General features: G+C 41.2%; 2 protein-coding genes across 2 annotated transcripts; one reads left to right on the top strand and one right to left on the bottom strand.

The window, feature by feature from the left end:
• The first annotated feature begins 10 nt into the window (after positions 1-10).
• LOC133929377 (uncharacterized) lies at positions 11-932 on the top strand. Its single transcript, XM_062376113.1, has 2 exons — positions 11-177; positions 285-932. The coding sequence occupies exons 1-2, from the start codon at positions 67-69 to the stop codon at positions 798-800; spliced, it is 627 nt and encodes a 208-aa protein (XP_062232097.1). The 5' UTR covers positions 11-66; the 3' UTR covers positions 801-932.
• On the bottom strand, positions 858-13020 carry LOC133929360 (ABC transporter D family member 1-like). The gene is made up of 26 exons (XM_062376089.1): positions 12877-13020; positions 11994-12197; positions 11619-11901; positions 10940-11164; positions 9973-10170; positions 9391-9845; positions 8578-8716; positions 8428-8506; positions 6713-6951; positions 6257-6561; positions 6053-6164; positions 5811-5975; positions 5463-5562; positions 5272-5380; positions 5006-5096; positions 4176-4300; positions 3942-4091; positions 3781-3853; positions 3298-3478; positions 3044-3202; positions 2733-2879; positions 2439-2642; positions 1963-2117; positions 1796-1848; positions 1636-1714; positions 858-1426 (listed from the first exon to the last, which is right to left on the bottom strand). The coding sequence occupies exons 2-26, from the start codon at positions 12053-12055 to the stop codon at positions 1340-1342; spliced, it is 3975 nt and encodes a 1324-aa protein (XP_062232073.1). The 5' UTR covers positions 12056-12197; positions 12877-13020; the 3' UTR covers positions 858-1339.
• Between the last annotated feature and the right edge of the window lie 148 nt (positions 13021-13168).

Raw genomic sequence — 13168 nt, 5'->3', positions numbered from 1 at the left:
CATCCCTGCACCTGCCTTATCAGCTCAGCGCTTCTTCCTCCAGCTCTCTCTCTCTCTCTGCCTCTCATGGAGGCCTCCTCCTTGCTCGTTGCTCCCAGGGCCGTCTCCGTCTTCTTTTCTTTCAGAGGACACTCTAGGAGAAGGTGCCTCGTCGCCGCCGCCGCCAGCCACGGCAAGGTCGTCACTAACTCTTCCTAAACTCCTTGCAGCTACTAGACCGTGCATGCCTCACAAGTCAAGCTGTTCCTGAAAGTATTTCCCCCTGATTCCAATGCGCCGAACAGGGCCTCGATACCCGCTTGGGAGGACGCGACGATGGCGTTCAGCAAGTGGTACCAACCAATTGCAAGGCACGGAGAGCTCTCAGCGGCGGCCTGTTGGCCGTGGCCGTGAGCGGCGCCGCACTAACATTACCATGCCATGCTTCTTCCGCGGCGGCGTTGGAAGTGGAGCCGTCGCGCCATCTGTCCTTATACCGGGCCCTGGCGGTGCTGGGTGACCTGGACCCCGCGACGGCGAAGACGGTGGCGGGCGTGGCGGGGCCGGCGCTGTCGGCGTTCGGGTTCCTCTTCATCCTGCGGATCGTCATGTCGTGGTACCCGAGGCTCCCCGTGACGGAGTTCCCCTACGTGCTGGCGTACGCGCCCACGGAGCCGTTCCTGGCCGTCACCAGGAAGCTCATCCCGCCGCTTGGCGGCGTCGACGTCACGCCGGTCGTCTGGTTCGGACTCGTCAGCTTCCTCAACGAGATCCTGGTCGGGCCGCAGGGCCTGCTCGTCCTCCTCTCTCAGCAGGTCTAGTAGTCCGTGCCAATCGATGTAACATGAGCACATATATATGAACAAGGTTGCAACACAAATCCAACAAAAATATTTGGATTTTCTATAAATTAGTTGCCATTTACAGGGGCACACTTCGTGCACCCATGTCCATTGATACAAATATTTGCTACATGCTACCATTCGATTCTGGTGGCCACCGCCAACTTATTCTTTCCTATAAAATTAGTCAGGATGGAGTAACAAGGTTATGTACTTACTATGCTATCCCCTCCCTATCGGAGCGTACACCTCCAAAAAGCCATCTAAAACCTTTCCTGCCTAACACCGATGTATGTATTTCCTTCTGTGTTACAAAATTTCTAACAAGCAAAAGAAAATTTCAACAAAAATGAAGTATCCATCACATATCCTGCATACAGGTGCAAGAGTTTCTTCATGTGTGTTGCAATTGCCTTCCTGGCTTATAAAGACGGCATCCGATGAAGCGGCAATTGATGACAACAGCTATCTGCACAACTGGCAAGTAACTAACAATGGAACTCAGCTGACTGCGTCGATTATTGGTGGATGGTGCATAGCTCCCACTTTCCTTCACCATCAATGAGTTTCAGTTCCAAGGAATGGAAGGGTATGAGGGCAGGCCTCTGCAAATAAATTAACCAGACAAGTCTTCAGCAACATGCATTTCAAACATGGCATATATATGTGTTTAAATTGTGAGGTGCCACAACAAAACAACTGTCGACTAGAAACCAAAAAAAAAGGGTTCCAGCACAAATGGAAATTGGATCCAAATCCCAGTTAGTTGTTCACATTCTGTTTCAAGATTCAGGATAGTTAGATGAATACTTACTTGTGAGGACGTGATGACTGTTATGCCCATGTTAGTTGCTAGCATGTACAAATGCTCCTCAACATCGACACTTGTGGCACTGCAAAGGGTATGCTTTTTAAGTCATGCACAGTGATTGATCAATAAATGAAATGAAAATATCAAAAACATTGAGACATACTTGGTGCACTCGTCAAGGATGCCATATTTAGGACAGTGAAAGAATAAACGGGCCTGAAAAGAAAGCAGTTATTCCCACTAAGCACAAAGGTTGAGATTCATGGGAAACATATGGAAATTTGTTAGACAATAAATACAGGTTAAAGAATGTAGGTTTTAATCACTGACCATGCCCAGCCTCTGCTGTTCTCCCAAGGATAGGATATCTTCCCAGTTAGGAGTAGCATCCCAACTTTCTCTTTCTAGAAGATAGACCAAGCGAACATTCTCTAGAATCGTCTTCAGGTGATCGTCCAGCAATATGGTAGCTGCGGACTTGTCACCTACATCACCAACGTTTACGGTATAATGTTATGTCACCAAAATAAATAAGCAAATGGACTACCCTGGCTTTAGTACCATTGTGACTGTACGCCTGGTGTATAAATTTGCTTATAACAATAGAAGAGATGATGAACATACTAAAAGTTTGTTAAAAGTTCCAATTAAAGAAGCTAAAATAACTTTATATCAATGCCTCGTAGCAAGCGAGTTAACAATTGATGAATACTTCTAATATATTGAAGTAAACAGAATAAATTGAAGGTTAAATGTTGCGTAGTTAATAAAATAGCTAAATATGTCCAGAGATAGGTGGCACTTACTTGTTTCATATGAAAGCATCTTCACCTCTGCCTCCTCGTGTGAGAGAGGGTATATGATCTGATCCCTCAAGGTCCCAAGACAAGTATATGGACGTTGAGGAACATGAAAAATTCCTTCAGATGGCTTGGTAAGTCTACCAGAGGCAATGGGCCACAAACCTTGGAGCACCCTAAAAATCGAACTCTTCCCGCTACCATTTGGACCTTCAAGGGGGAAAAACATAATAGATATTAGAAAAACAATGTTATCACCGTGCTAAATTAAAGTTAAGCAGAAGCTGCAAGAAGACATACCAGTCACAAGAAGGCTTTTTCCTTGAGATACATCACAAGACAATTGGCTAGCCAATAGCTTCTGTGATGGTGTTACGATATCCACACCACGGAAGGAAATGATTTCTTCTGGGGCGGCATTTATAGCATTAGAAGGCACAACAGGATCTAGATGAACAACAGTAGCATATTTAGGTACAAGTGATAGCATCAAGATAAGTAATAGTTAAAAGTCCAGATTAATCATTTTGTGAACTACAAATATTCAGCTAGCAATCAACCTGCCATCCCACTACTAGTAGCACTAAGGTTCACCATGAATTGACACTTACAGCTTTGCGATGCCTGTAGAAGCTCCTCGAGCTCAAATATTCTATTAATACCACCAGAAAGTTCAAGGAACTTCTTATGTAATTCGAGAATATCACCAAACGCTATGAAGCTTTGTGACACCACAGATGCCAAGAACCGCAGAGCATGTGCCAACTCTCCTGTAATCCCAAAAGGTAAGCATCGCCATATTGCACAACTCTACACCAAAAATAACATCACTCAGAAAATGGATGGAATTTCATTATTAATTAACCTTGAGTTGAAGTCAAAGCTCTGTCTCCCTTGTGCTCCAAAGCATATAAAAAACTCAGCCCCCATGTCACATTATTAGGCAGTTGCTTTGTCACAAAATCATCAAAAATACCATAAAGCCATCTTTTTCTCAAGAGAATCCTCGAGTGGTCAAGCAATGTCGTGAATTTAGATTCAATCATCTGATTTTGAAAGAAAAAATGTGAGGACATAAGATTTCATTAACAACAAATCATGTACCAGATGGGAAGAAGAAGCTAAAAGAATGATCATTTTAGCATTTTGATTTTAAGATGTAGACAAATTTGCGATATAAGAATTGAACTACGTACACATCACTTGGTATTTAGCATTCTAATTGAACCTCAAAACGGTGGTTAGAGGATAGCACCAGAAAATACTGAAACAACATACCGTTCACAGGGAACACAATATGGACATGTATAAATTTTAAGCAGCATTCATGCCATATGAGGAAACTTACAGCTCTTTCCCTTGATCCACCACCAAAGAAAGCTATTGACTCAGCATGCGTCCGCAATCTTGAGTGCATGAACCTAGCATAAAGGTTAAATGCCATTTGAAATTCTTCAGATGATAAGCAGGTGTACTTTACCAAGGCCCAACGAAGTATGTACTACTAACCTGAAGGTACCTTGAAGTTCTTGTTCTTGGTTTGCAAGATCGCCGAAGTCAGGGGACACAGCTCTCAGAAAACCAAGACCTAGAAACATGTAAGCATACAATATCGCAACTCCTCTTCGCCCAGACAGAAGCTTCATTCTCCATGTAAACCTGGTGAATTCCAGTAGCATTGCAAAGAAAACATCAGTAATTAAGGAACACACGGCCAAAACACTGAGATCATGAGCAACTCACCAAAGAATGTCAACTAATGGTTTCACCATTCCAGTAACCAAGCCAGCAAGATCATTGGTCAACTTCTCTACATCATGTGTTATTCTCTGTTCTGCATCAATACTCATACCTGAAATGTTAAATACCTGCAAAAATGAACTTAAACTGATCAGCTGTCGTGCAAAAATATCTTACCCTCAATATCATAATTCATACACAGGCCCATTCTGCAACCCAAGATCTCTAGTGAACTTGCAATAAGCACAACCCTCAGCAAGCCAAAAATGCAAATATGTGTTGAGGAAGCAAGCTAGAACCAACTTCCTAAAGAAGAACCAATAGCAGTTCTAGCTACCCAATCTACAGTCAGCTTAGTTACCAAAATTAGTCTGGAAATCAACATGTTTGATGTTAAAAACTTTCAGTAACACCCTTAACCCTTTTGATTAGGCCCACTACACATTTTCAGTATCAACTGCCAGAAAACTTCAGCGCTCTGGTGGCAAGCAGCTGGGAAGTTTTATAAACAGACTAATCAAGTATTAACTGCCAAATGCGGAGCAAAAGGGCTGGAGGCAAATTGTCACATTCTCGAAACCTTATTTATTCAATAACCCCAGATATAAACATGGGGCCAAAACAAGACAGTACTATGCAGGCTCGTGTGAGTGTGATACACCCAAACCAGATGCACATGAACAACCAAACAGGATTTGATGAGTCGATAGCCAGAATTCTCTGAAAGTATAGAATGCTTGCTCATCCAAATTAATACATGATGAACAGATGAGTACGCATGCCACAAAGTGCAATAAAAGGACTGGTGAGTATTCTGTTGGAGAATAGTTCACCTTGTAAAAAGCATTTCTTTTCAAATAATACTGAAGTAGATGGTTGGTCATGCGAATCCGCCATCCAAGGGCAATTCTTGAAGTAAGATTTCTGTAAAGAAATTACTTAATTAGGCCATGAAACCGATTATATAAATCAGTTGAGTGCACAAGTAGCTAATATGTATGCCTGGGAGAATGGTACTTCGACTCATGTAGTGAGAATTCAATGAGGCACAAAATTTAGCATCTTGAAAATACTTTAAATGAACGGAACCAGAAATTACCTCAGTGATGGTGAGACAATGGAATTTGCGGCACTTTGTAGCACACTGATCCCAGTCAAACGTTTGAAGGCAGCTTTGTCCTGCTCCAGGACATACTTAACACTTGTTCCTGTCAAAATGGAATATATTAGAAAGGAGGCACACTATGAGTTATAGTATGTACAGTTAGCAAAGAGTACCAAACAGCCTACCATTCAGTGAAGCTATACGATCTGAAATCCACGTGCGAGAGAATACAAGTAGTGCCACTGCAAGCAACTGCCCTCCTTGCTTATCAAATAGCTTTGGAACCTGGTAATCAAATATTCGAAAACACCATCAGAATTGAAGAAATTAAAAAACTCACGTCTAGATTTGTGGTATGTTTGCATTAATCCAATTCAAGATTTAAGCAGCCAATGTCTTCAGATGTAATATAAGTTTCAAGAGAAAGAAGTCACTGAATACTAAGGAGCATAAGTAACTGAAAAAGTACTTGAACATTAACGAGCAAAATGTACCCTAGCACCGTTAACGGATTATGAAATGCAACTGCATACCAGTATTTTAGACATTGCGGCAACTCTGACAGGCAAAGGTCTTGGGGGGCATTGCAGTTGTGGAACAATAGGAGATTGTACCATATGTTCTATTTCCATACTGGGGAAAGAGGCTATGACCTCAGTTGAATAGGACTGTTTCTTGGGCTTCAATAATGCATTTCCCTGGCAAATAAATTCCAGTTAAGAGATTGAAAACTGACCAAATAATAACAACAGGGATATTCTGAAAATATAAATACCTTTGTTCTGGGGACGAAAGCCCTTTGAACAGCTAGTGCATCAAACTTGCGATCAGTTTCCGAAGACTTCAATACATCAAACTCTACTTCAGCAGAAAAGGAAGAGCCGTTTCTACAAGAATCAAAGCAATTTCAACATTATCTTGTAAGTGCCATAAAGGAAAAAAGATAAAGAAAAGAAAAGTGTATTTTCATGACTATAACCTGTTATCCTGAACATTCCACCCTCCTTCACCATCCAAGGACAAAACAATATCATGAAATGCAACTAATGCTGGACGGTGAGATATTGTTATGCATGATGTGCCCATTGCTCTAACCCTTCTGCAGAAGCGCTCTTCCATATCAGTTGTCACAGCACTAGTACACTCATCCAAGATAGCAAACTTGGGTTTATGGTAGAACAATCTAGCCATTCCTAATCTTTGCTGCTCGCCAAGAGACAATTCATCACCCCAGTTAACTTCCTTATCAAGAGGATAGCGTTCTAGCAAGTATTCCAGATCAACCTGCAACCAAAGAAACAACATTCAGGATTTCCAGCAAAGTTTATAGCGTACTTGCTTCAGTTGTTTGGGGAAACAAAGTACACAAAGTAAAGGGACAAGGTATAGATTTAGAGGAACAATGCATTAGCTACATTGATATGACTGTTATTACATTCTTTAGAAGATCCACCATGCCACCATAGCTAAGTGGTTCAGTTTCCTGATCTGCTGTGAGCGGATATATTAACTGGTCACGAAGTGTTCCGGCCACTGTATATGGTCTCTGGGGGACATAAAATATTTCCTTATTGAGATTAGAACCCACACCAGGTTTGACAATATGACCAGATACCAGCGGCCATAGACCCCCAAGAACACGGAAAAGTGAGCTTTTTCCACTACCATTGGGGCCTGGAATAAGAGTAAAGATACATCACAAGATTAATTTCCATGCATGCTACTTCCTTGTAAAGTGGAAGCATAGAGATAAAAATAGCATTAGACATGAACATAAAATGTGTGAAGAAAGAAACATCTACTTGACACATTATCCTCGCCCAAGTTCAAGCAGATCAACTTTTTTTAGGAGCAGCAAATGAACTTTGAAAAGGTTAATAGCATAGAATAAACAAGTTATGAGAACCGAGCTATCGCTTGGTTGGTAGAGCCTCCAGTTGAGAGGCCGTCCACCTGGGCTTGAACCCGGGTTCTTGCAGGTCATGTAAGTATCTCCCTAAAGGGTTCGATACTCCCATCTCTTACGACAAAGCCAGGGGGATGTCTCCTCCCTGTGGTCAAGTTTTTTTTTTAGAATACACAAGTGACCCACGATTCTAGTCAGTTGATAAGACTGTTAAGTGCCTGTAAGCTAAACAAATAATTAAAAAAAATTATCTAAGGTTGAACGTCAGTAGAATTCATGAACCACACAAGTAAGTTTGATGCATGGGTCAAATAACTTGTATCTGCTTGGTTTGGTAATTTTAATTGGCCTTCGAGCTAAACAGAACATCCAAGGCTACTTCAACAGAAGGAAAGAAGGTTAATAATGTTCAAAAGAAATATCTGAAAGTTAATAATGTTCAAAAGAAATATCTGAAATTTCTATGCTGCAAGCTGCTCGCTCCTCCTTACGTTGCCATTGGTTCTTTTCTACAGTTCAGTTTAGCCTCTCTTTTTTAGGTTACCTCTCCCGCCGCTGCAGCCTGCAGTGTTGTGTTTTGTTCTTCTCTGATAATACCGTAGCAGCCCATTGGGCAAGCGTTTGCAAATTTCTTCTCTCCTATTACTGAATGGCAAAGCTCCTGCCCGGTTTTCGAAGGAAAAAAAAGATATATCTAAAACTGAAATAGTAGACAAAAACATTGAAGCTAGATCGTTGCAAAATGTAATGCCTCTGTAGCCAAGGATCAGGCACTTCCATAACAAAGCACAGGTTTCAAGACTAGTCACCAAGTAATGCTCTAAATCAACTAAACGATTCCAATAAACACATGGGGGACATAAACTATTGGACCAGGACGCCAACAATATGAAACATATCCTACTTTAAAATAGTATCTTCAGATAAATGGAGAGCAGCCATACAGAAAAGGAAGAGCAGATTATTAACAGATTATTGTTGCACAAATTTTCTCATTCCTTCTTGTGTCCCAGTTTGAACATTCAAATATTCAACAATACAACAGCAGCAGCAGCAAAGCCTTTGTGTCCCAAGCAAGTTGGGGAAGGCTAGAGATGAAACCCAACCAGAGCCACAAAACGAGGATATAATGTAAAAAAAAAAAACCCTCAACAATCAATTCAATTTCTGTTACAGCCAGCATTGCAGTAACTAAATCACAGATCCAGAACGACGGGAGCAAATATTTGAGAAGAGAGAATTACCAGTGATCAAAAGATTAGAGCCTGACTCTAACCGGAGCGTTAAATCATCAACCAAGACATTTCCAGAGGGCGTCACCACCTGTAACCAATTATTTCTTAGAATCTTCATTTCAGGTAGACAAATAGAAAATCAGTAAGACATAATATTACCTTAACACCTGAAAATTCTATGTAATTTGCCTCACTGATATAATTTCCAGCAGGAGAATTTTGAATCATCATTCTATCACGAACACCAGATAGCTCACGTGAGACATCCAGCAACTCACGAATACGGTCAGCATAGCCACTGCAAGAAGAAGAAGAAGAGAGTTAATCAGCACCAAGTACCAGCATTTGAGATTTTAAGCTCATGTATACTAGAAATGCATCAACTAATCCTCACAGCAGGATGAAACTAAAGTCTGATTGAAAAGCATATGTGATTCATAAATTGCTCCATTTTCAAATACACTGAGAATCTAAAACATGAATTACCAATACAATTCTCAGAAACTGGAAGTCAATACTTTAAGAGCGATTTGCTCTTTAAGTCTTTAACACGGAGGACATGTATAATTTGGAAAAGAGCATCTAATGTGAGGATGACATGTGGACCCAGAGGATGTTATTTACCAAGTTATTCATGTCCCCAGTGTTACTGAGAAATTTTTCTCTACTTTAAGACTTTTAAGTATATTTTTCAAGAAAAATATTTTCCGTCTATATTTTAAAAAAGTGTCTTTGAATAATTTCAGAATGCAAGGAACTAGATAAAATGTCCGATGAATTATTAATCCAGGAGTACTTGAATAGATGCCAAGAATAAAACTTACAAGCAAATAACACATATCATTTACTGCTAAACTTTTATGAGAGCCATTTAAGCTATGTTATTGACAGGAAACAAAGTGATATTACTTATTAATGTGTACTTAACCTATAGGTAGTATCAGCATTTGACACAACGGATTAAGCAGCTACCTGAGAATATTTAATTTCCTTGAGCTGACAGAAAGGGTCCCAAGAGACTGAAATAGTGATATTATCACGCTGGTGTGGTATCGAAGATTGCTCAACATCTCTGCCCGTCCTAAGGTGGATGATTCGGGTCTAAGATTTCCCGCAAAGAAAGGTTCAATAATTAGGACAACTCCCACAGTGGCACCAAGGTACTTCAGAAGGAAATCTTGAACCATGCCAAACCACCAGTTTTCATGAAGAACAACATTCAAGTGCCTAACGAGTGCTCGGAACCGCTGCATAATATGTGATGCTTCTCTGCTCTCACCACCATAAAATGCCACGCTCTCAGCATGGGTTCTCAACCGTGAATGGAGTTGGCGATATTCCCCCTCGAGTTGTTGTTCCATGGACTTCAGCTTGCCAAAAGCAGGAGTAAATTTTCTAATTGCACCACCAGCACCTATGACATATGCCTGAAAGCACACACTTATTACCAATTTAACTAAATAGGGAACAAACTTTCTCCCAAGAAACATTGAGTATTACTACATCATATGGCAGTCATAAAAAGCAATAGTTAATCTTTTATAGAAGGCTTACCAGAATCCATAAGACATATTTTGGGCTCGCATAGGAGCAGAGGCACCAGATATATATTAGCCCGTCAGCAACTGCATTCAGATCATCCTGTACAAGGTCACTCAGTTCGGAGCAGAACTTTGGTATATCGCTAGCGATTCTTTGCTCTGGGTTTGAGATTCGATGATCCACATGTGAGATCTTGTAGTAAACCATGTTCTGGACATAAATTGGAAACAAAATCGACAGCTTGTTACAGGAAGCATATGTTGAAAACAGAAACCATTAAGCCATTGAACTTATATTCCCAATGACTAATGAAGTCAGCTCATTTAACATGGTAAGAAGAACTCTAGGAGGTTACAAACAGCTCTGATGATTACAGAAAGTCAAAGTTAAACACCTAGAACTTTTCAACGTGGCAATACCATTACTGTACTATCCAACTCACTCTACTGATTCTATGGTAACTGCAAATCCAACTGGACAGAAAGATTCACTACAAGAAAGGGGGGAAATGTGATATTCACATGGACGTAATGAAAACTCCAGGAAGATAAAAATAATCATTAAATGTCTTCGGTTTGTGGGACTGGATGGTGAACGGTTCATACAATCGTAGCTCTGAATCTACCACATGTGTTTGGTTTGGACAACAAAGTGAGTTGGTCCATCACCACTTCATACCTTGCAAGTTGCAAGCATAAGGCTAGTAGAAGAATGAGGAACAGGGTCACCCACTAAAATCATGGGATGATCCAATGATGGACCAACCAATCCTAGAATGAGGCGATCCCTCAGACCAAACACCACATAATGTTTCCAGTGCATTGCATCAATAGAAGTGACTAGACTCCAAGACTAATTGGGTTGAGCTAGACAGTCCTCAGTTCATTATTCTAGGGGAAGGCAAAAGTGAACAATTTGAAATCATAAGGAATAAAGAGTGTATACAAATGGGAAATTCCAACTTTATAACCCAACATACCTCAAAATAATCAGCGTGGACAAGATCTGTCAAAATTTTCTTGAAGCGCAAACCTAAGGACCCTGTTAAGTACTTTGAGGTCTGATATATTGCGGATTGGAGAAAGCATAGAAGAAGATTTTCAAGAATTAGACGTGTAAAAGTTGGAACACGCCGAAGAAATGCAGCTCTGAACAAATACCCTTGAACTTTTGCTAATCTGTGACCAACAGCTGTACGCAAGACCTGCAGAAAGATTGAATGCATCAGCCTGCTGCTATAGATAAATAATTAAATGAGCGCGCATAACAAAGTTCTGCAATTTTTTTACATGTGGTTGGAGAAGCAAATGCATAGTGTCACATTGTACATACAATGGCAAGGAAAATGCTCTATGTAATTGGAGGGGAAACAGTAAATACATGCTCAGAAAGCTAAGGCTCTGATACACATTACCGTAACTACTCAACAATCAAGATAGCAACCCAGTAACGTACCATAAAACATAACCTCTTGTGCAAAATACAATGACAAAATTCAAGCACGAAATGCAAATGATAACTAAAAAATGCTGAGGCAATTAATATTTTCGAAATAACACCTAGATTACATACATATTCTGATGTTGAGACTTCAGAACACTATTATCAATATGACAAATAACTGAAATGAGCACAATAAAGAAAATTGTATAACTTACTGCTGTTATTGTCAAGCCAAGAAGGTAATTTGTTCCATTTGGGCCAAGTTTCTTGAGTAAAATAGCAGCCAGAAAATGTAAAGACTTCAACCCATTTTTCTTTTTCCTTGTTTTAATCAATTTATCATCAACGCCATTTTGACCAACTCTCTCCTTATTCCTGGTATGTGCATTTGCTTCATTGCAAGATTTTGCTTCTCGATGTTTTTTCCATCGGCCTGACTGGGAGTATGCTAAAGTTCCACCAGCAAGTAGTGCACCCGAAACAATTGCAAGTGTTCTCCTGTACACATTTGAAAAAAGAAGAAGCGCAAGTTAATGGCTAAGGACCATCTAGCCATATTTTTCCAAAACAGTATTGTTAGATCAGCATACCTTCTTGAAGACAAAAGGTTGCGCCCACGTTCTGTTAGTTGCAATAACTGCAGTGATGCCATTGTTGCTATATTGACCTCTTGAAGTAGATATATACAGTTAATGTAAACGGTTTAGGTGTGAAAAAAAATGGATAACCAATGGAACACAACCAAGCAAGATTGTCCGCTGCTACAATGCAGCGTCAATTGATCCAATTTCAACCTGTGAAGATGCAGCAGATGACTGTCATATAATGATTCAACATGCTGTACAAAGACAAATTACAGAACCAAGAGGGACCTAAATGGCAGAGAAAGGCAATCACAGAAATAAGAGGGATCCAAATAGCACCTTAGTTAACAAAAGAACCAAAAAAAGGAGGAGCAAAACACAGCAATGCATTAAGCACACACGCAATCAAGTTTAAGAGGAACTAGTTTTGGCATCAGCAATTGAAGGATGTGAGATTCATTCTCTCAATCACAGACAAACTTACTAAGTAGTAGCAGCTGCATCCGTCTGCCCCAAAGAAGCATATCCAAGACCAATTCCATAATCCCAGTGGGGCACCTCGGAAGATCGGCGGCGGCGCCCACCCAAGTAGTACTAGTATGCAAATGCAAAAGGTTAGTATTTACTGCGGCCTGCCCCCACTCCACTTGGGCTGGGGAGGGGAACCACATGAGCCTCAGCTCGCCTCGAGCTATACTATACTAAAGCAATCCAGTCCGCATGGGCGACGAGAAGCACATGAAAAGCAATTCAGTTGCAATGGCGCCCGGTTCGACTGATCAAGCAAGCAGGCTATAAAGCGGAAGCACCCTATCGAATTGGAGCGGCGTGACCCAAGTCGGGGGAACCATAAGCTGCGAAGGGGAAGAGCGGCGGGTTTGGAGGTTACCTGAGTCCCCGCCGATCGGGGTCGCCGCGCGGAAGCGAAGAGGGGAGGGGCTCGAGGCAGGGGCGGCGTGAGCACAGAAGGGACGGGGGGCGAGAAGAATAAAATTGGCGAGGTCCCGCCGGCGCCCGGCACGTGACTTTTATATAAAAGATTTTTTAAGCCCAGCAAGTTCCAGGGAAATTGTTTCCTCGCGGCGTCGGTCCCCCTCCTATCTCGCAAATCATCAAACAAGTGTGGCGAAATTGCCTTCCGGTTTCAGCATGCCAACCGAACTTGCTCGGGAATCTTAGGT

Source organism: Phragmites australis, chromosome 1, assembly GCF_958298935.1.
Source record: "Phragmites australis chromosome 1, lpPhrAust1.1, whole genome shotgun sequence".
NCBI lineage: Eukaryota > Viridiplantae > Streptophyta > Magnoliopsida > Poales > Poaceae > Phragmites > Phragmites australis.
This window is presented reverse-complemented; position numbering and strand designations above follow the sequence as displayed.